The sequence below is a fragment of the Hippocampus zosterae genome, chromosome 11, assembly GCF_025434085.1.
Source record: "Hippocampus zosterae strain Florida chromosome 11, ASM2543408v3, whole genome shotgun sequence".
NCBI lineage: Eukaryota > Metazoa > Chordata > Actinopteri > Syngnathiformes > Syngnathidae > Hippocampus > Hippocampus zosterae.
In genome coordinates this window covers 21,386,267-21,407,999 of record NC_067461.1, presented here as the reverse complement: position 1 = coordinate 21,407,999, position 21,733 = coordinate 21,386,267, and the positions used below count along the sequence as shown (strand labels likewise).

Below are 21,733 nucleotides of genomic sequence, written 5' to 3'. Positions count from 1 at the left end.
TCGGGGCAAAATGACCCATGAAGCAAATAGGGTTGAAATCAAGGTCACAAAGATATTTACACACCATAGAATGTTTCAGTGTTTTAGTTGTGTCTCAGATCAATTAGTAGAACACGTGAACAAGACGGTAGCAGACATAAATAAGACAAGATAGGTGGCGTTCTAGTAGATGGCAGAGCTCTTTTTTTGTGGATTTCAAGGGGCTATAAAGAGACAGAGTTGTTTAGTTATTATTTATTTCCTGTTTTTTCTGTGAAGAACTCAGAGAGGGTTATTTAGTTATTATTTATTTCATTAATAGTGTTATTATTTGTTTCTTGACTTTTTTTTCTGTAAAGAACCGGGAAAGGGTTATTTGGTTATGTGTGGCTTTGTGGGAAACATTACATTTTTTAAGCTCCCCTACGATCGTTGATGTTACAAACTGACACCGCCCCCCCCCCATCAGAGAAGGGAAGTTATGTGGCCCTCACAGGAAAAAGTTTGGGGACCCCTGACCTAGTGGATGCATAATGCAACCTCAGCCACTATTGTAGCTCCTATTCTATGCGCCTTATAATGCAGTGCACCCTATATATAAAAACAGTTTTAAAATAGGCCATTCATTGAATGCTGAAGCACCGTATAGTGCGGAAAGTACGGTACATAAGTCTTAATAATATAAATACTCGGTGGTCCAGATAAAAGAGTATCTCAAAACAATATTTTACCCATCTCAGCACAGACATGTCATTGTAGCATGTACTGTATTGACTCACTGCAACTTTATTTATGCTTGTGTCTGGCAAAATGCATGCATGTACAAGTACTCATGTGTCCAGGTGATGTGTATAGAGACAACGTGGGCGCATTTACATCAGCCTCTTTGTGTGCTATCCGATAAGTGCAGATCAATATCCATATTTTCTAATTCAATGGGTCTGTTAAATCGTAGCTCTTGAAGCAATCAAAACAATTAGAACTATAATCCCCTGTGCTTGATATTATGTGCATTATGGTCATGTACGAGAGCGTGGGCAGGAAACAAAAGACATGCTTGCCTCTTCCATCAGAGAACCATTCAAGTCTCTTGTTTCAGCCTTTGGAAGGTCTCTGAAAGACTTGCATGAGGGGATTACTAAAATATCCAGATAGGAGACAAGGCAGTTCAGTTCTGCACAATGAGTGGCTTCCTCCTCTCATTACTGCAAGGGGAAATCGGTCTTTATAAATACTGTATCATGTCTATCCAAAAAAAATACAAATACAAATGAAAAGAAAACGAAGAGAAAAGGTTTGTGCATTAGCTTATCATTTAAAAGTGAGAAGCATTTTATCTGTTGTTTTGGCCTGACTTTAGACTGAATAAATATGTACTTGTGCTGATGCACAAAGAAACATTGAGAAACAATGAATATCCAAGGACCGTATTTTCCGCACTATACAGCGCACATTTTCTGCTTGGCTCTCCCCTCACCCTTCCCTGCTCGCCACTCAGTCTATGTGCTGTCCTTGTCTGACTTTCCTAGCCTCCTGGCGTACTTTCATCCTAAAACAAACCATGGAATTGGTTGGCTGGTCTCTCGATGCCATCTACAAAATTTTCTTGATGAGAAGAGCAGGCAGTGGGAAGCCTACTTGCCCATCGGGGACATTTGCACCCTCGATCCCTCGTGGAAGTGGAGAATTTTGTGCCTGTCAATACTGCCTCAACTGTCTGTTGAGGATGTTGAAGACATCTACATTATCGGCCTTCTGATAGCAGGTATGCTGCTGCTTGGTGTTAGCAGTTTCCTGATTTATCGCAAAATTCAACCGATGGGAGCGGCTTTATTGGAAGTGAAGAAGCTGCCGGTCTTTACGGATGGCACGGCGCGGATGGCCAACACTTGGACCCAAGCGGTGACTGATGCGCAAATGGATGCGGTTTTGGAGCATCATTGCAAGATGGATAACAACTTTGAGAAGTTGGGATCCGCGCTCAGGAAAAGAAATCGCAGATTTGGCTGATCAGCGCCATTGAAGAGACACATGCCACGGACTCAAAGCTGTCTGGAATTGTTGGCAACCCTTCCCAAAACATCTGCTATCTTGATCTTTCCCCTGGAAGAACGTACGCATGGAACCTAGTGCCCTACCACCACCCCCTGCTTCTCGGCCATAGACTGATAAGCCAGGACTGTCTCCATGAGAAGAACCTTTTATGACATTGCCCCTGCACTCCGCCTGACAATGGGAGTTGGTGTAGTGGAGTGCACTCCACTACACCAACTCCCATCGTCCATCCATCCATCCATTTGCTTATCCGCTTTATCCTCACAAGGGTCGCGGGGCATGCTGTAGCCTGTCCCAGTGTGACATTAAAAATTATAAACATATTTACTAAGGTCTGCACTGCTATGCCAGTGGTGTTACAAACTCCCACAGTTAGAAACACGAGCAAATAAACAGATAAGATCTGACATACTGTATATCTATTTATTACCAAATATAGATGCAGCAAATTCACTCAGACACTACTAATGGGCTGAGTTCACACTGACAATCTTTTTTCACAGATCAAATGTTTTGGATCTGTTGGCTGCACATTTACCCTCGATGTTCATGAAAAATGTGGGACAGGACAGGCTCTATCCTCCTCTCGGCAGTGATTCCCAATCCCTCTGTCCATTTTCATTTATAGAACTGAAACGGTCACGTTCTTCCACTAGATTGCACAAGGTACAGTTCACCTGTTTATTCACCTCTTGCAATTCATACGTCAGAATAGCTCAGTTTTATATACAACTCCATATTTCACACCAGGTATATTTGTAAGTAAATTGAGACAAGAACATAATTTCAGTGTCTCAAAGGTTGGGGGACACTGTTCTTGGTGCACTTACTTGCTTTTACGCAGGGCGTGTTCAACACTGTGGCCCCTGAACTTCTTGTAGTAGTCGATGAATGAGAAGGGCAAGTTAATATTGAGGGGGTTTGCCCTGCCTGGTGCTGCTGCCCGCTTCCGTGATTCAAAGGCAATCATGAGGTCCACCCAAGCAGCTGGCCGCTTTATTTTGAACTGGTCAATGAAATCCTGGCCAAAAATCTGACACAACAGCTTTTCAAATTCATAGTCAATTCCAAGAGACCCGTATGGTCCACCTAAAGTAGGAAAATGAGTGAGCTGATTGAAAAGCCAGAAGAAAAACATAGAGGAGAATATACAATAAAAAAATAGCAACATATTACCAGAAGCTTTGTACAGCTCTTTCAGATGTCCTTCTGGGAGACGGATTTGATGGACAGTCAGGTCCACTGTCCCCCCGCCACAGTCCACCACCACATATCGGTCACCTGCATAAAAGGGGCCATAATAGTGTTTTGGAGAGATCAGGTAGAGAGAACAGGTAATTTCAGCTGACACAGTTGGGATAGCTAAACCCTGATCAACAATAGACAAAACGGATTGTTGTAAAGCACCCTTATTATGTAAATTGCTTCATCCACATGCATGTATGTTGTATCCTGCATAGGGTTTTGATTCTATTCTCAAATAATCTAGTTCTTTTGTCATACAGTGGACCCTATTCACGGGGGAGAAGAAGAAGTGAATAACAAAAATCCACATATAATTAATGGCCACTAAAAGACATTGGGAAAAAGAAAAAACAAATAAAACCATCCATCCATCCATCCATCATCTACCGCAGGGGTGTCCAAACTTTTTGCCAAGGGGGCCAGATTTTATGTGGTAAAATGTCGGGGGGCCGACCTTGGCTGACATTCTTTACATTGAACAACAATATTGTTCAACAAATTTCAGTAAGCCAGTCTGTTTCACATTTCCATTTTTATTTTAATTTCAACAATCTTAAGAATTTCTTTTGGTTCATTTGAAACAGGTATATCACATGCAACTGCTTATTCACTTGACTTTTTCTTAAACAGAAGTCTCCTGAGTGCAAATTGATTGATTTGAAACATAAAATGTGTCACCATGACTTTTCAATAGTCACAAAACCTTTGACTCGAACAACAGGGAAATGAACAAGCAATACACATATCCACAACTGCAAGGATCATTTGAAATATGACATATCAGTCAATATAAACACGGAGTGATGTCTTGTTAACTCGTGAGTGATGCCCTCTAGTGTCTAAATGCTATTACTCATTTAGTGAATGCTATTACTCATTTAGCCACTAGAGGGAAGCAGTACTCTATGAAACATCACTCACCAGTCTACGAGACCTCAGTCAATGCAACACGTGTTCCATTGCGCCCAACCTGCGGGCCAGACGGCACTGATTTTATGACAGGGGCCGAGGGCCGGATGAAATTCGACCGCGGGCCGGATTTGGCCCGCGGGCCGGACTTTGGACAAGCATGATCTACCGCTTATCCGGGGCCGGGGTGCGGGGGCAACAGCTTTAGCAGGGAAGCCCAGACTTCCCTCTCCTTAGCTACTTCTTCCAGCTCTCCCCGGGGGATCCCGAGTCGTTCCCAGGCAAGCTGGGTGACATAGTCTCTCCAGCGTGTCCTGGGTCTTCCTTGGGGTCTCCTCCCGGAGGGACATGACCGGAACACCTCACCGGGGAGGCGCTCAGGGGGCATCCGAAACAGATGCCCAAGCCACCTCATCTGGCTCCTCTCGACTCTGAGCCCCTCCCGGATGACTGAGCTTTTCACCTTATCTCTAAGGGAGAGCCCGGACACCCTGCGGAGAAAACTCATTTCGGCCGCTTGTATCCGGGATCTCGTTCTTTCGGTCACGACCCATTGCTCGTGGCCATAGGTGAGGGTTGAGACGTAGATCGACCGGTAAATTGAGAGCTTCGCCCTTTGGCTCAGCTCCTTCTTCACCACGACAGACCGATACAACGTCCGCATCACAGCAGACGCTGCACCGATCCGCCTGTCGATCTCCCGCTCCCTCCTACCCCCACTCGTGAACAAGATACTTGAACTCCTCCACTTGGGGTAAGATCTCCTCCCCGACCCGGAGGGGGCACTCCACCCTTTTCCGACTGAGGACCATGGTTTCAGATTTGGAGGTGCTGATTCTCATCCCAACCGCTTCACACTCGGCTGCGAAACGCTCCAGTGAGAGTTGGAGAGCCCCGTTTGAAGGAGCCAACAGCACCACATCATCTGCAAAAAGCAGGGATGCAATACTGAGGCCCCCAAAACGGAGCCCCTCAACGCTTCGGCTGTGCCTAGAAATTCTGTCCATAAAGGTTATGAACAGAATCGGCGACAAAGGGCAGCCTTGGCGGAGTCCTACCCCCACTGGAAACGATTCCGACTTACTGCGAACCAAACTCTGACATCGGTGGTATAGTGACCGAATAGCCCGTATCAGGGGGTTCGGTACCCCAAACCCACGAAGCACCCCCCACAGAACTCCCAGAGGGACACGGTCAAACGCCTTCTCCAAGTCCACAAAACACATGTAGACTGGTTGGGCGAATTCCCACATACCCTCAAGGACCCTGCTAAGGGTGTAGAGCTGGTCCACTGTTCCACGGCCGGGACGAAAACCACACTGCTCCTCCTCAATCTGAGGCTCGACTTCCTGACGGACCCTCCTCTCCTGCACTCCTGAATAGACCTTACCAGGGAGGCTGAGGAGTGTGATCCCTCTGTAGTTGGAACACACCCTCCGGTCCCCCTTTTTAAAAAGAGGGACTACCACCCCGGTCTGCCAATCCAGAGGCACTCTCCCTGTTGACCACGCGATGTTGCAGAGGCGTGTCAAACAGGACAGCCCCACAACATCCAGAGCCTTGAGGAACTCCGGGCGGATCTCATACACCCCTGGGGCCTTGCCACCGAGGAGCTTTTTAACCACATCGGTGACTTCAGCCACAGAGATAGGAGAGCCCACCTCAGAGTCCCCGGGCTCTGCTTCCTCCAAGGAAGACGTGTTGGTGGAGTTGAGGAGGTCTTCGAAGTACTCTGCCCACCGGTTCACAACGTCCCGAGTCGAAGTCAGCAGCGCCCCATCCCCACTGTACACAATGTTAGTGGTGCACTGCTTCCCCCTCCTGAGACGTCGGATGGTGGACCAGAATTTCCTCGAAGCCGTCCGGAAGTCCATGGCCTCACTGAACTCTTCCCACGCTCGGGTTTTTGCCTCGGCGACCACCAAAGCCGCGGTCCGCTTGGCCAGTCGATACCCGTCAGCTGCCTCTGGGGTCCCACAGGCCATAAAGGCTCGATAGGACTCCTTCTTCAGCTTGACGGCATCCCTTACTGCTGGTGTCCACCAGCGAGTACGGGGGTTGCCGCCACGACAGGCACCAACCACCTTACGGCCACAACTCAGATTGGCCGCCTCAACAATAGAGGCACGGAACATGGTCCACTCGGGCTCAATGTCCCCCGACTCCCCCGGAACATGGGAAAAGCTCTGTCGGAGGTGGGAGTTGAAACTCCTTCTGACAGGGGATTCCGCCAGACGCTCCCAACAAACGCTCACTATACGTTTGGGTCTGCCAGGACGGACCGGCATCTTCCCCCACCATCGGAGCCTACTCACCACCAGGTGGTGATCAGTTGACAGCTCCGCCCCTCTCTTCACCCGAGTGTCCAGAACATGCGGCCGCAAATCCGATGATACAACTACAAAGTCGATCATCGAATTGCGGCCTAGGGTGTCCTGGTGCCAAGTGCACATATGGACACCCTTATGCTTGAAAAAGGTGTTCGTTATGGACAATCCGTGACGAGCACAGAAGTCCAAGAACAAAACACCACTCGGGTTCTGATCGGGGGGGCCGTTCCTCCCAATCACGCCCCTCCAGGTCTCACTGTCATTACCCACGTGAGCATTGAAGTCCCCCAGCAGAACAAGCGAGTCCCCAGCAGGAGTACTCTCCAGCACACCCTACAAGGACTGCAAAAAGGGTGGGTATGCTGAGCTGCTGTTTGGTGCATATGAACAAACAACAGTCAGGACACGTCCACCCACCCGAAGGCGGAGGGAGGCAACCCTCTCGTTTACCGGTGTGAACCCCAATGTACAGGCACTGAGCCGGGGGCAATGAGTATGCCCACACCTGCTGTGCGCCTCTCACCGTGAGCAACTCCAGAGTGGAAGAGAGTCCAACCCCTCTCGAGAGAACTGGTACCAGAACCCAGGCTGTGTGTGGAGGCAAGTCCGACTATATCCAGTCGGAAATTCTCTGCCTCACACACCAGCTCGGGCTCCTTCCCTGCCAGAGAGGTGACATTCCATGTCCCAAGAGCTAGCTTCTGCAGCCGAGGATCGGACCACCAGGGTCCTTTGGGACCACGTGGACCAAGGATCCTTTGGCTGCCGCCCAGCTCACATTGCACCCGACCGCTTTGGCCCCTCTCATGGGTGGTGAGCCCATGGGAAGGGGGACCCACGTTGCCTTTTCGGGCTGTGCCCGGCCGGGCCCCATGGGTGTAGGCCCGGCCACCAGGCGCTTGCCAACGAGCCCCACCTCCAGGCCTGGCTCCAGAGGGGGGCGGTGACCCGCGTCCGGGCAAGGGAAACCTAGATCCATTTATTGTATCCATCGTTGGGGTCTTTGAGCCGTGCTTTGTCTGGCCCCTCACCTAGAACCTGTTTGCCATGGGTGACCCTGCCAGGGGCATAAAGCCCCAGACAACTTAGCTTCTAGGATCATTGGGACACACAAACCCCTCCACCACGGTAAGGTGACGACTCACAAATAAAACCAATCCCCCCCAATTTTTTTTTAAATGTGGACAAACATTTCCACATAAACAGAGGGGTTGAACTGGAAGGGAATCACCCTCCTTTTTTCCAAAAAACATTTTGGATTTTTTTTTTCCAAAATGGAACAAACCATTTCAAATAATTGGAAAAAAATCTGTGGGTATGCAGGCGTCCACTGCACTGTAATTCCGAACGATTGAGCGGACCTGTTAATTCGCTGTACTAAATCCATCCAAGAAAAATGCAGCAGACTATGAGCTGCAGGTCTTAATAATATTAAATGGGATATTGACACAGAAAGATTGGTTTTAATTTTGAATTAACTCACACACAGGAATTTCGCTACACCAGGGTAGCCCCGTTAGACATCCGCATAGCCTCAGTTAAGCATTTTATTTGATATTCTATTGGTCAAGCCTGTGAGAGAAAAAAGATCCAAGAGTCGTGCCCGCACGCAGAGTGTAAATGCCTCTCCAAAAGGATTTTTTTCCCCTCTGTCGTCATGTATTACACAATCTCCTGATTTGCTGGTATCCACAATCCTTAAAGTAAAGTACTATCCACGTTGTAATTTGATAGACTGGGATGACTTGCTATTTGTTGCTATGCTCAGACCCATACTGTTGATGTAAAGAGAAGTTATTTCGCCTCGCTAACAGTTTTGGATATAATCATTTTTGTTGCTAACCAAGAATCATGAGGGCCCATGAAGGAACAAGGAAACAACCGAAAATAAAATCAAATATGCGTCATGTCATGTTTTGAATTTGAGTGGTTTCCCCAGATGAAGTCAGGTGTCGCCACAGAGTCATTTTAAATTGTTCTCTGCTCAGACACGCGCTGTAAGGATCGCGGACGACCGACGCACATCTGACTTTTCTTCTTTTCATTGTTGTGACGTAAAACACAAATAGGACGGTACCTCGCTAGCTCGCGGGCTACAATTTGGCGTTGCCGCCACTTCCTGTTGTGAGGTCAAGCCTTCTGAGATTTGAAACACCATTTTGTTCTCGTGAACGCGTACATTTGAGGCTTGAAGGGATATATTGGCAGCCTGACGAGTGTAAAAATAAATAAGCTGCATCACTGTTTAAGCTGCAGGGTGCAAAGCGTGGGGAAAAAAAGTAGCGGCTTACTGTTCGGAAATGAAAGGAGTTGTAATTTGCATTGACGGATGTTTCAGAGCATCGTGGTTGTACAAATTGTCAAAGCCATTTTACGATTCAATACAAATCGTAAGTCAGTCAGTCAGTGTCTACTCAAGGTCAGACTGCAGTCGAGCAAACAGCAAGAGTTATTCTCAAGCAAAAGAAGGAAAAGAGTCACAGGCAGGTAAAAAAAAAAAAGAGACGCTACCTTCTTCCAGCTCCGACCAAAGCTCCCCTACGACATTTTCCACCAAGAAGGTGCGACTTTGCCGGTTGCGCCTGACATGCTCCTTGTTGGCTGGTTGTTAACAGGAAAGAGAGTTTTAGTCAGTGTGATAAAGAATGCAAACCTCTGCTTTGTGCTACTGCAGTGTGTGGTTCACTTAGTGTGAGAGACAAGGTGGTTGGGATGCGCATGAAACATACATCATATTCATTCAAAAAGAACAGAACAAAAGCTACGAAATATGGAATTCATTGAACAAAAATAGAAAAGCACTATTCTGTTTTTGTTGCGATTTGACATCAACTGAACTTAAAAATCAAGAAAGACGACACAAACGGCATAAAGTACAGTACATACTGTCATCCTCTCAAATGTAGATCTGCCTAAATCTGAATTCCTGAGGAGTTCTCCGTCGTTACGACACTCAAACCAACTCACAGATATGACGTATCAGGATGCTGATTAAACAGCATGGTTATTGTATAGGTACACTCTCAGGATATTCGTGTTGCATTTACATTTTTATTCGGGATCGAAAAACTTGCTGTCCTGGTTCTAAAATGGGGATCCTTTGAATATGGTTGCTACGATTGCAAATACGCAAAGCAGAAATTAGAAAGTAACATATAAATACATTCATTTATTTAATAGACATATTCAGACAAATATTAGTCCCTCCACTTTCTACATTGCATATCCCGTGAGGCTATAAACTCTGCTGGCTGGCTTAGAGTAGTTGACGTTTACTCTGGTCTGACCATAAAGTAGTTGACCCTGGTCTGTCCACTGGGGGATAGTGCTCAAGAATTCAACAGCAAATTCAACTTTTGCCAGCTACCTATAAGACAGCTACTCAGCAGACGTGTCCAGCTCCGGGCCTGGAGGGCCACTGTCCTGTCTGTTTTCCAGCTTTCCTGCTTGCAACACACCTGATTCAGATGATCAGCTCACCAGCCAGCTCTGAAGCAGCATTAGAACGATCCTGGTGATTTGAATCAGGTGTGTTACTCCTGGGAGAGCTGGAAAACAGGCAGGACAGCGGCCCTTGAGGACTGACTTTGGACACCCCTGAGCTACTATATGTGAACCGCTACATTGACATTGGCCTTCCAAGATAGTTCTTTCGTCTTTCCTAAAAGAATGACCATTGGACTTTATTTTGGGGCACAACATTGTCTTTGTCGTCTTCCTCACCATCAAGATGATGAATTATGAAAAATGATTTTTAACTGCTTGAATACAAATAGTTGGGTCACTAGAGTGCCTGCCCATCAATTAAATGTGAAATGAAACAACAAAGTACATCTTTTATTAACTATTTTGGGAAAAGTGTCGCCTTACATAATACCTTTTGGCTCCTCACCAACACCAATTTCACTCATGAGGTGACAGAGCTGGCTGGGTGACGATATACCATTTTCAAGCAGGTAAACGGAAGCACTATCATGGCAAAGAAAAAAGGGATGCAGAGCTGCGGTGTTAGCACCTATTAGCATTAGACACTGACAAAAATACAAAAATGTACTTGACTTGACAATGTTTGAATGTTTGGTGAATTGTTCTGGGCTATATTTGTGTTTGTTGGTGTGTCCACCGCATGTGCCACATGCACGGGTCAGCTCCATTAATTGTCAAGTATAATTTTGTGGTTTGGTGACAAAGTCTATACAAAGAAGTTCTTTTGTCTTCGGACTCTAGGCTGTTTGAAAACAAACAGCTGTTCACCGAGTCGCTACGGCCTCCGTTGTACTGAATGTCATACCAAAAGTCAGAGGGGCATATGCTGGATCTAATTATTTCCAAAGTTTCAATATCACGGAGGTTGTGGTGACCAGTATTACCCCAATTAAGACCAAAGTTTTGCCAGTGATGAAAAAGGTGCCATGGAGAAATGCTCTGCTAGTTAAAGCTCAAAGAAGAGTATGTAGACAAGCAGAGTGCCAGTCACTCCTGATTCATTACAACACATGCAAAAACAGTCTTCACATCTCCACAACCACAAACTGAAAAATAGGAGTCAATAATTCTTCTCAGGGGTTATCAATGGAAACAGTAAAAATGCCCATCCATTGTTTTCTGTTGTAGACAGACTGACAAATCCCACAGAATCAGTACCTTTGAAAATGCTGTCCAACAAGTAATGCAACAACTTTGCAGCCAGATAAAAATATTCCAGATAATACAAAATGTAAATGGCTCCGCATTATCACTTGTGCCATTTGATTTTCCAGTTACTCTTGAACATTTTAACCTTTTAGACTACACAACTTTGAAAGAAATAGTTTTCAAGTTAGGACAACATCTCAATGTTCTGCGTTCACAATTTTTCATGAAGGATTTGATTGTATAGCTGCAAAGGTATAAGTCATATTGAATAATTCTCTTCAATCATGGCAGGTACCAAAAAATTGAAGCAACATAACCACTTTTAAAAAAGCCTTCAAAGATAAGTAAATACAGGGCCATCTCAAATGTTTCGATTTTTGGGAAAAATCATCAAAACGGTTGTTTTTAAAAAAAATTCACAGTTTTATGATGCAAAAGAATCTCTTAAATGCATTTCATTCGAAATTTCGACCGCACCACAGCACTGAGACTGCACTTATTAAAGTCTCAAATTACATACATCTGAATAACACTTTCAAAGCCACCGTCTTGGTATTGCTTGATCTCATTGGTGCATTTGACATAGTTGATCATAACATACCGCTCAACAAGCTAAAACAGTGGGTTGCACTTAATGGCACTGTGTTAGATTGGTTCAAATCTTACTTGAAAGATAGGAACTACTTTGTCTCAATTGGTAGTCATGAGTTTGAATGAGTAAAGATCACATCGGGGTTCCGCCAGGCTCCATTCTTGGAGCACTTCTATTTAACTTCTATATGGTGAAACCAGCTCAGATTATGGAGCGCCACAACATCTCATCATACTTTTGCAGATGACATGACATTTTACATTTCACTGTCATCCCTTGACAATAGTCCCTTACTTTCATCAAGTGTATTCATCAAATCACTAATTGGATGGGCCCACGAACCCATGACCTCTACACCATGAGAAAGACGTGCTAAGCAGCCGGCCACCGTGCCTCTGTTACAGATGTCTTCAAGCTTTATTTTTACATTTACACAACTGCATGGGGGGGGGGGGGTCGTTTATCAAAAACAATTTTTTGTTGCTGTTTCACCCGATGGCTACTGCCTCTTGAAGTTTGAAGCCGATGTTGTTAGTTTTCACATTTAATGATGATGTGATGAGTGAAAAAAGTGAAGCCGATGTGTAATGAAGCATGCATTAAGCATGTTGAAAACTTTGCTATATATGCTTTTTTTATGGCTCTACACCTGTTTAAGCCAGTGTGATAAGAATGAGGCACTGTTTAAATACATGTCCATTTACATTGTCGTAACCTCCTTGTACCCCGAACTCTTGCATGACTGTACTGTCCCCGTACATTCAGTGAGAAATTGTGAAATGCTTTGCATAGCAATATCTAGAATAGTAGAAGTCACTTCACCGTACCTCCCTAAATTAGAACCTCAATTAAATTGTCATATTATTTGACAAAGAAAACAAAGAATTATTTTTTTACTTGATGAAACGTCCTCGTAAGTGGACGCCAGGCCCTTATTGTCCAAAATTTAACATTATAGTCTTGAAAGCCAAAGACGTCATGTCCACACACATGGACGCACAGGTCCCAGGATTAAGGGTGAACAAATACATTGTGTGTAGCAATGTGATACGAATAGACAAACCATATTGTCTTTATTGTTCAGTCCTTCTCTTAAACTGATATTTAAAATAACCCCTCGCTTATAGTTAAACGCAGAAAATAACTGGGTGGGAATTTGGGGCAAAATAAATTCAAATATGATGTGGAATGTGGAAACAAAATCTATATTTAAATGACATGCATCTATTACAATACATTGTAAAAAGATTTGTTTACCATGGCTCGGAGAAGCTACAAGGGAATTAACATACAGCAGAAAAAGACATTTTTGATGAAAACATGAGTCACTGTATAGAAAAAGATGCGGTCGTACTCTTAAATAACTGTTTCATGGAACGTACCTTGAGTCATTGTATTTCCAACATTGTCTGTGGGACTGAAATCATTCTGAGTGGTCTGGATACTCAAGTCCACCATCTGGTGGAGGCGGAGTTTACGGCAGTAGATCGATGCAGCCTCAGGTTCCAGCGCAATGACAAGCTGCTCAGGGTTGTCACGGGACACCAAACCAGACTAGATGAAGGGAAAATGACATTTTTGGAATCAAATTAATTGATTCCAAAAAAAAGATTAATCTTCATCTCAGTTTGTTGAACACAAATCCAGCGAATTAGGGACACATGGAAAACACTGAATCTGCCAAAGTTATAACAATCTAATGTAATCACCCTGGTCTATTTCAAAGAACACTGATTTTCACACACAACCTCTTCCAGGGTTGTGAAAAAAAGACAATTACATGCAACCTCACAAAGCACAAATTTAAAATGGTTTCTTGAATATGCTTATAAATGTAAAGTAATGCTGCCAACAGTGACAAGATCCTGATCCAATACAGCACTTTGACAATGTGATGGAAAGGAAGAGTTTCATTCTGGTTGTGCAGCTCAGAAACTGGCACCAATCAAGTGATCCTATCATAAAATCAATATGATCTAAAAAAAAGTTTCAACCACCTTGTTAAATTTTTCATGCGAAATCAAGGCATTTTTAAATACAATAACAGAATCTGAAATAGAATCCAACGCCAAGTCACAGAACCACTGCCCCCCCCCCAAAAAAAACCCAACCACGCTTCCTTCGCCAACTCACTCATCAACGCACCGCCCAAAAACATCATTGTCCATCAGATGAAAAATCATATGTGATTAAAATGGTAAATGGAATGCACTATAAATCAGTTGAAGAAACCATCTTTTTTTGCATTATAAGGCACTTTCAATGAATGGCCTATTTTAAATGAGTTTTCACATATGGGGCACACCGCATTATAAGGCACAGAGAATAGAAGCAACAACAGTTGTTGCGGTTGCATTATGCACCCATTATATGGAGCTACGGTAAAGGGAATACAATATACTACAATTCAATACAGCTTTATTTATATAGCGCTTTCACAAATACGGCAGCTGTAACAAAGCGCTTCATAGAACATTTAATATACTACGTCCAAGAAATCAGAATATTGATCCATATATAGAGCGCATCGGATTAGACGCCGCCCTGTCGGCTTTTGAGAACATGGAATGCTTTTAGGTGCCACTTATAGTGCAGAAAATATCGTATATACATCATACGGTTTAGGCCCAAAGAAATTTACATGCACATACACACATATACATTCCATATACACCTATTTGTCAATAAATTGAACTATTGAGTACAGCGGAAGCATGGTGGTAGCTGCCTACAGCTGTTTTAACTCCTAAAATGCTAACACGTTTCATTGAAGTTCATAGAATCCGCCAAAAGATGAAAGAAGAGGCAGTAAACAAAGAAAAAAATAGTAACAATGACCCAATGTGCAGCTCAACATGCAGCTGATGGCCATTCTTGTCTTTGATCAGCAGTACATGTTCAGGCAGGTCCTTCTTTTTGAATACTTTTGCAGGATACCAAACCAAAAAAAACCCTAAAACACAAATACATAGTTACTTCTGGCTGAACTTGACAGCAGTGAGATAAGAGGAATTTTTTTGTGCAACTTTAAAGGCATTTTAAAAAATATTTATTGTATTCCACATTTTCACTGTAATACTGTATCTGAAAATCATCTCAACTCGATCCAGCCAGTAAATAGAAACAGTACACTCTAATAGGTAAATAGAAACTGTTAAATTACAGCTTAAAAAAACTACACTTGTTCTGCCGTTTCAAATAATCCACCGGATAAAATGATCTTTTATTTCAAGTGGCCAAAATAAAAGAGGTTCAGTAGATTATTAAAAAAAAGGGGGCTGTGGATTACGTCACGACCCCCAGGCGAGAGACAGTTGTGGATCCCTCCCTCTGTCCTCCATGACCGAAGCTCAGTGCCAGTGCTGAGTCACTGCAGATGCCCAACCCATCCACTGCTCATTTTCTCTCCACTGCATTCAGTTTCTCTGTCAGCTCACCCAGATACACAACTGATAAGACCTAAGAGACCCTCCCCTTCCTTCCTGTGTCTGCGCTCATGAAATCATCCACATTCCCTCTCTGTTTTCATGCCGATTTTAGCCCGCACACACATACACACGCAGGAAACATGTAATCACAACAAAAGGATGACATCACTGTGGAAAGCCGGCATACTCTTATGTATCAGTCCAATCAGTATCCAAAAATTCAAAGACAGTCTGGAGACTATTTCCAGATGAACAGCAGTGCAGCCAACTGCTGAAGCCATCTGGAAAATAGGAGAAGGATCTGAACGATAAAGCAGAAGGCTCATTCGAATCATCATAGCAATGATGAGGCATTCAATGTACAGGAAGATGTTGCATTTGGATTACATGGCCACTCATACTGTAATGCGCAAGATCTAATTTCTGTTCATTCCTATTTTAACACGAGAAAAGATAGTGGAAATGTCATGTTAGTGTTTCCCAAATGAATACAACTGGATGCATTTACGACACCACACGACGCAGGTCTGGGTAGATCTACGCTACGATTTTGACACATAAGGAAGGTCTAGGCCATTTTCCCAGCAGGGTATTTATGAAGTTAATACTGGAAAATAATAACAATACATTTTATTTCTAAGCACCTTTCAAAACACTCAAGTACACTTTACAATCAAAACAAGAACAATAAAACCACAAAAAATTATAAATAATAAACGAAGTTAAATAGGGCTTGACTCATAATCTCTGCTCGAGTTTATCCCAGAGTTATTTCATGGTTTTGGAGGTTAGCAGACCAAGTCAAGTAAAAATGTAAATTGTCATACTTTATTGATACAGTTTATATATATAAGCAGTTGAAAATGTTACATACATTAAACACTCTCCGGTGCTTTCATTTGATCATCGTTCAGCAAATAACACCACAACACTGCTTAATATTCAACTGCACGTGCAAAAGAGAACATTTTTTTTAAAGCTATATAAGCATTGTTATATGAAATAAACTCTGCAAAGAATATCATTTTTTTTACCCAATTCCTTAAGTTTATTTAATTTTTGCCCTTGATCCTCCATTGCAATCCATCACATTCTGGATATTTTCTGTTGCCTCGCTGCAGCCTCATTTCACACTGCAGACTGCCACGCCCAAGTGAGTCACACATTAATGGTCTCGAGGGACAAGCTTGAGCCATTTTCATTGCTCGTTTATCTCAGGGGTGGGTAAACGTTTTGAGCTCAAGAGCCACATTAGAATGTTAAAATGGACAGATGAGCCAGATCATTCATAGAGGTAGAAATATATAATAGAGGTCATCATAATTAATGAAATAATTCCTTCTATTTTTATTTGGTCCATAATTCATATAATTATTGATTCAAACGCATTTGAAAAAAAGGAATATGTATTCTATGCTGGTTATTGTTTATTTATTTTTTATTCAGTCAAAAAAAAGCAGCACGGTGGGCCGGCTGGTTAGAAATAATGCACTAAGAGTTTAAATATGGACTCTGGCCATCCGGTGTGGATTTTACGTGTTCTTTCCATGCCTGGGTGTCCTCCCAAATTTTGAATATATGCAAGGTTCGATAAAAGAAAGGATTCCATTGTCCAGGAGTGTGATTGGCTTTTGAATTTGTGCCCTGCACAATTAGCCGGCGACCAGTTCGGGGAGTACCCACCTACTTGCCCCAAGTCAGCTGGGATAAACTCCAGCACACCCGTGACCCTAGTAAGCATAAGCAGTATAGAAAATGAATGGACTTCATAAAAAATCAAATCCATTAACCAATAATTTAATAAATGAACATTTTAAAAACGATTAAATATGTGCTGCAGGAACATGAGCCTCTGGGTGTGGCCCCTCCTGTATTTAAAGATCAGTATTAATTGTTTTGATTGCGTCTTGGACCATTGAATAGCATTTGTCTAATTCTGTGTGTCTGTTAAATCATGAATCTTGAAACAATCGATTCGAAACTACCTGTGGGAATCCCACGAGCGATTCATTCATTTGAGAATATGCATGCAAGAATTAAGCAAGAAAAGACATACTGTGATAAGCACAGCTCTGCATCACACATGCACAGGACACATTGAAGGCTCCTATTTCAACCACGGAAAGTACTCTTCGTAAAGCGGGAGCCTGTCTCTGCTCACTTGAAGGACTGATCACCATTCAATCACAATGATAACACAAAAATAATTTTTTATCCAAATCACCCACGATCACACGAACGCTGAATTTATAGTGGTGAATGTACACAGATATTACTGTTCTCCATTATGACATGCTCCACTATGACCTGTTGTAATATCGGTATTGGTAGATGGTGTCCTTTGTGATGTTGAATAATTATTACTATTCATGTACAGAATATAAATTACCGTATTTTACGGATAATAAGGAGCACTTAGAATCCTTTCATTCTATTAAACATTTACGGTTTGCCTTGTAATGCCGTATCCCCTATTGCAGGGGTGTAAACCTCATTTCTGTCCTGGACCACTTCGGAGTTACGTTTTCCCTCGGAGGGCCATTGAAACCGTAAACATTTTTAATTGTCTCATCGCATTATTGTTTGTACACAACAAATTATTGGATAACTACTTTTTATTACAATTACACTTGTCAAAAATTATTTATTATAATAATAATTGTTATTATTGTATTATTATTTTTATTATTTTATGAAATATGCAGGTAAACTTTTCTAGATAAATTATTTGAGATGATTCTAAATTTGACCTCATTTTTACTCAAGCACATTAGGTTTTCACAATAATTATTATAATCGACAGGATTGCATCATATTTAGGTTCAGCAGCAGCTGTCATTTTTTCTGAAATGCTATAAATTACTCATAGTAAAATCTGCACTGCACAAGCATTTATAAGTCAAACTTAAAAAACAAAAAATAAAAATATCTCAAAAACCTGATGTGCGAGGAAAAGAATTAAAGACTTTTTTTTTAAATCAGCCTAAAAAATAAGTTAAGAGACACAAAGCAATCTTTGACTAAAACTTGCTGGTGACCAGTGTTATTGAAATAATGATTCGTGAGTAGCTCTAAAATGCTCTAAAAATGTGCAGCTAATCCATGTGAAGGGTATCGTAATTGGCAGCATAAAATGCTGATGGGAAGACCCCTAATATAATTGCATGTGATACTGTCATCGATGCACGAATAATAGAAGGTGGAGACCCTTAGCTCACCTTATAAGCAGCTTCCCTCATGAATTGCTTTGCAGGCATTTTCCAGATGGCAGGAACAGTGATGACCCATCTCACATCATTATTGTCAAACTCGCCACCTGTCTGATCACTCAGCTCCTGCAAGATGAAAACAAACACACTCTGTGGACTCCATGTATTCTATGTACATGAATGCATGTACAGTACAGTATTTATGTATGGAATTATAAGTATGGTTGCATACATCATATACAATATAGACATATCTCACAGTCCTTTTTATTAACCTATAATGTGAATGATTTAGGGTTTTTGTTAATCCATGAATAGGAATACATTTCCCAAAATGCACTCCCTGTTCATGTAAGAAATAATGCACAGCACGGGTGCCCAACCTTTTTTGACCAAAGATCTACTTTTCGATCAGCCAACCTCCCGCGATCGACCCGTTACCATGCACGAACTTACACTCGCATGCCCTGATGAGAATGTGCCATAACGGACCCTAAGATGAACGAAACTGAAAATTAAAGTAGACACAAAGGTTTTTGAGTTTTTGAAAAGCAAATCACTGCCTACCTTAGTTGAGACCCGACGCGGAGGTATGGAACGCACTTTTGCAGCACGTTGACATCGTAGCTCACGTGTAAAATGCTTCTCCCAGCACTCCAAATTCCCATTCTTTCCCAGTGCCCTCTGTGAATTGTACATGCTGCAATTCCAGACTACTGCCAGCTAACAATTTTGGTTGATGCAGGTCACACGCCACCAAAGGTTAACAGTGATCTACTTTTTTATTTTATTTTGTTCTGTAATATACTTTTTGCGAAAGTGAGATTCAATGGATGCTCAGGGTGCAGTGTGCACTAGCACAAAAATATATCATATTAATAACACGCACACAGACACAAATGTTTTGAGTTGTTTTTTTTTCCTTTCCATCTACACCCTTCGCGATCGACATGGGACCAGTTTGCGAACTACAGGTCGATCGCGATCGACGTATTGGGCACCCCTGATGTCGACAATGTACGGAAATACAGTATATACTGTTGATCATCAATACTGGGACATTACCTTTAGTGCTTGCTCCTTAAAAAAAGCCAGTGCATAGGCAAAGATATCCAAAGCTTTCACACGCTTCCCATTGGCTGCCTGGAGATCCGTGTTGATGGACAGATTCTGTTTGTGGAGGATGATGGCAACATATTAGAATCAGCTTTATCAACAATAACTACAAAACAAATGCGACAATGATCGATTCAATCTTTTTTTCATTGTTTAGTTGGTTCATAGGTAGGCTTATTTGCTCATAATAAACTTTTATTACATCCTTATTTCTACAATCAGCTTTGTCCATTCCTTTTCTATTTTCCTTTTACTTTTTTATTGCTGCCACCCTTTTCCACATGTGTCGACAGCATCCTCTTGACTCGAGGGGTGTTCATACGGCACACATTTGCTCCGGTGCTGCACCGATGTATTTTGTTGCGATATATCTTACACCGGAGCAAATTTTGTGGAGCGTTCACATGCACAAAGCCGCCGAGCGTGCTCGCACCGGTGCAGCCCAACTTGGGTTCACACGGCAGTTTCTGCAGCGGAGCAAAACGAAGAGCTGTCGTGTTGGTTCTTTTTAAAACATACACAACTCAAGCACCCACTGTAAATGCACGTCGTTCTCCTTCTCGGTCTCTGTGCCTTCTGCTCAAGAGGCATTCAATGACCGCCCCCGAAAATGTAAATCAACGATGACTTCAATGACACTCAAAAAAGCAAACATATGATGCGCCAAACAGAACATCAAGAGAGGCAATCACAAAATAAATTCTATGGGAGTGGGGGGGGGGGTTGTGAACACACAACAGAGGAACAAACTACACAAACAACTCAGAGACAGTCCAGTCTCCTACAAAAGGAAAGATGATGTTTGGGGACTATCCACCCCACACCCCCGGTTCTAGTTGAGATGGTATAACCCATGAGGCAAGGTGTCACTTGCTACTATTGCCAGTTGCCATTCTATCTATTCTAATAAAGCACCAGTCAAATGCCATCATGTCTTGTGTCGTTTTTAGACAAACAGATGACGGAAGTACAACAGAGAGCACGAACGTTGGCAACGCATTCTAGCCATAGGTAATCAACTCTTCTCATGCGTAGCGAGGCTACTCCCCGCAAGCCCGCAAGCGAGTATTTGCTCCGGAGCAAATTTAACCCACCTCAGGGAGGTGGTTTAAATATTTAAGCAAACAAAACAAACAAAAACAAAAACTGTTATGTACATGTATGAAGTGAGAATGTTGTTGTGAGTACACTTTGCATCACCTACCTGGGAGGAGGGATACCGAAAAAATTAGGATGAAATTCTTTTATGAAAAGACCACCTAAATGTTGCACGTGCAACACGTGCATCAAACTTTATGCATGTACAACAATAAACCACCGGTGAAGATTCATTTGGTGCTTGACAGCAGTGTCACAAGAACAAGTACTAGTCAGGCAACAAGATGAACATTTTACATTTTTCCAAACAGTTTATATGATACATGTGTTTGGAGTGTTATGTTGCTGAAGTTGATGTGTGAGAGTCAGCAGGATTCTTACCGCTGTGGTATGGAGCTTCATTTTGAATTTCTCCAGGTAGAGCCAGTGCTTGGACTCACTAGGGTCTAGGTCATGATAAAAGTCACGTGCTGCATAGCCAAAACTGTGGAACTTTCTGTCTGGGGTCAGCAAGATTGTGGTTGGTGTCTTCTGGTTGGATACGCCAGGATCGCCACCCTCCCAACGCCTAGGGAAATTAGGTCATCATAATAATGTATAGCAGGGGTGCCCAAACTTTTTGGACCAAAGATCTACTTTTCGATCAACCAACCTCCCACGATCGGCCCTTACCGGCACACACACACACACACACACGCATACGTGTTTTGGTGCATTTTCAGGACGTCCGTTTGTTCACCCGACATATGGGTACATGCCTTTCCCGTGGTCCTACAGGCTCCAAAAAAATATGGTAACCATGAAAAAAAATCGGGAAGACAGCCATCTACTCAGATTTTGGCTAGGACGTAATTTTTTTTTGATTTATGACAAAACTACTACATATGAGGACATTGACAGGTTTTTGTGTATTATGGAGACAGTCACCTCAAACACACTACCATTTCATGTTTTTGTGAATTTTGAGCCCCCTGGATACACATCATTTTCAAGTATATATGACTTATGAAGACCAGCTAAGAGTAAAGTGTGTATTTTTAAATTGACTCATGTTACATACCAACAGTATATGTTAGGCACATGTGTCCAATTGTCATGCTCAGGCATGGGGAGAACTCTACAAAGGAAGGATGCCCA

The 21,733-nt window shown here is 42.8% G+C and overlaps 1 protein-coding gene across 7 annotated transcripts in view; it reads right to left on the bottom strand.

Annotated features, from left to right (window-relative positions):
- Window positions 1–21,733, bottom strand: part of hspa12a (heat shock protein 12A) — a 73,869-nt gene that overhangs the window by 11,992 nt on the left and 40,144 nt on the right. For 2 of the 7 annotated variants that reach the window (XM_052081064.1, XM_052081063.1), the window contains exons 4-10: window positions 20,978–21,164; window positions 19,448–19,552; window positions 18,392–18,508; window positions 13,128–13,299; window positions 13,003–13,017; window positions 9,030–9,119; window positions 2,865–3,315 (exon numbers count right to left, since the gene is read on the bottom strand). In XM_052081064.1, coding sequence (XP_051937024.1) covers window positions 2,865–3,315; window positions 9,030–9,119; window positions 13,003–13,017; window positions 13,128–13,299; window positions 18,392–18,508; window positions 19,448–19,552; window positions 20,978–21,164 — 1,137 coding nt within the window. The remainder of the gene's footprint in view (window positions 1–2,864; window positions 3,316–9,029; window positions 9,120–13,002; window positions 13,018–13,127; window positions 13,300–18,391; window positions 18,509–19,447; window positions 19,553–20,977; window positions 21,165–21,733) is intronic. The other 5 variants (XM_052081068.1, XM_052081067.1, XM_052081066.1 and 2 more) reach the window with 4 other exon arrangements.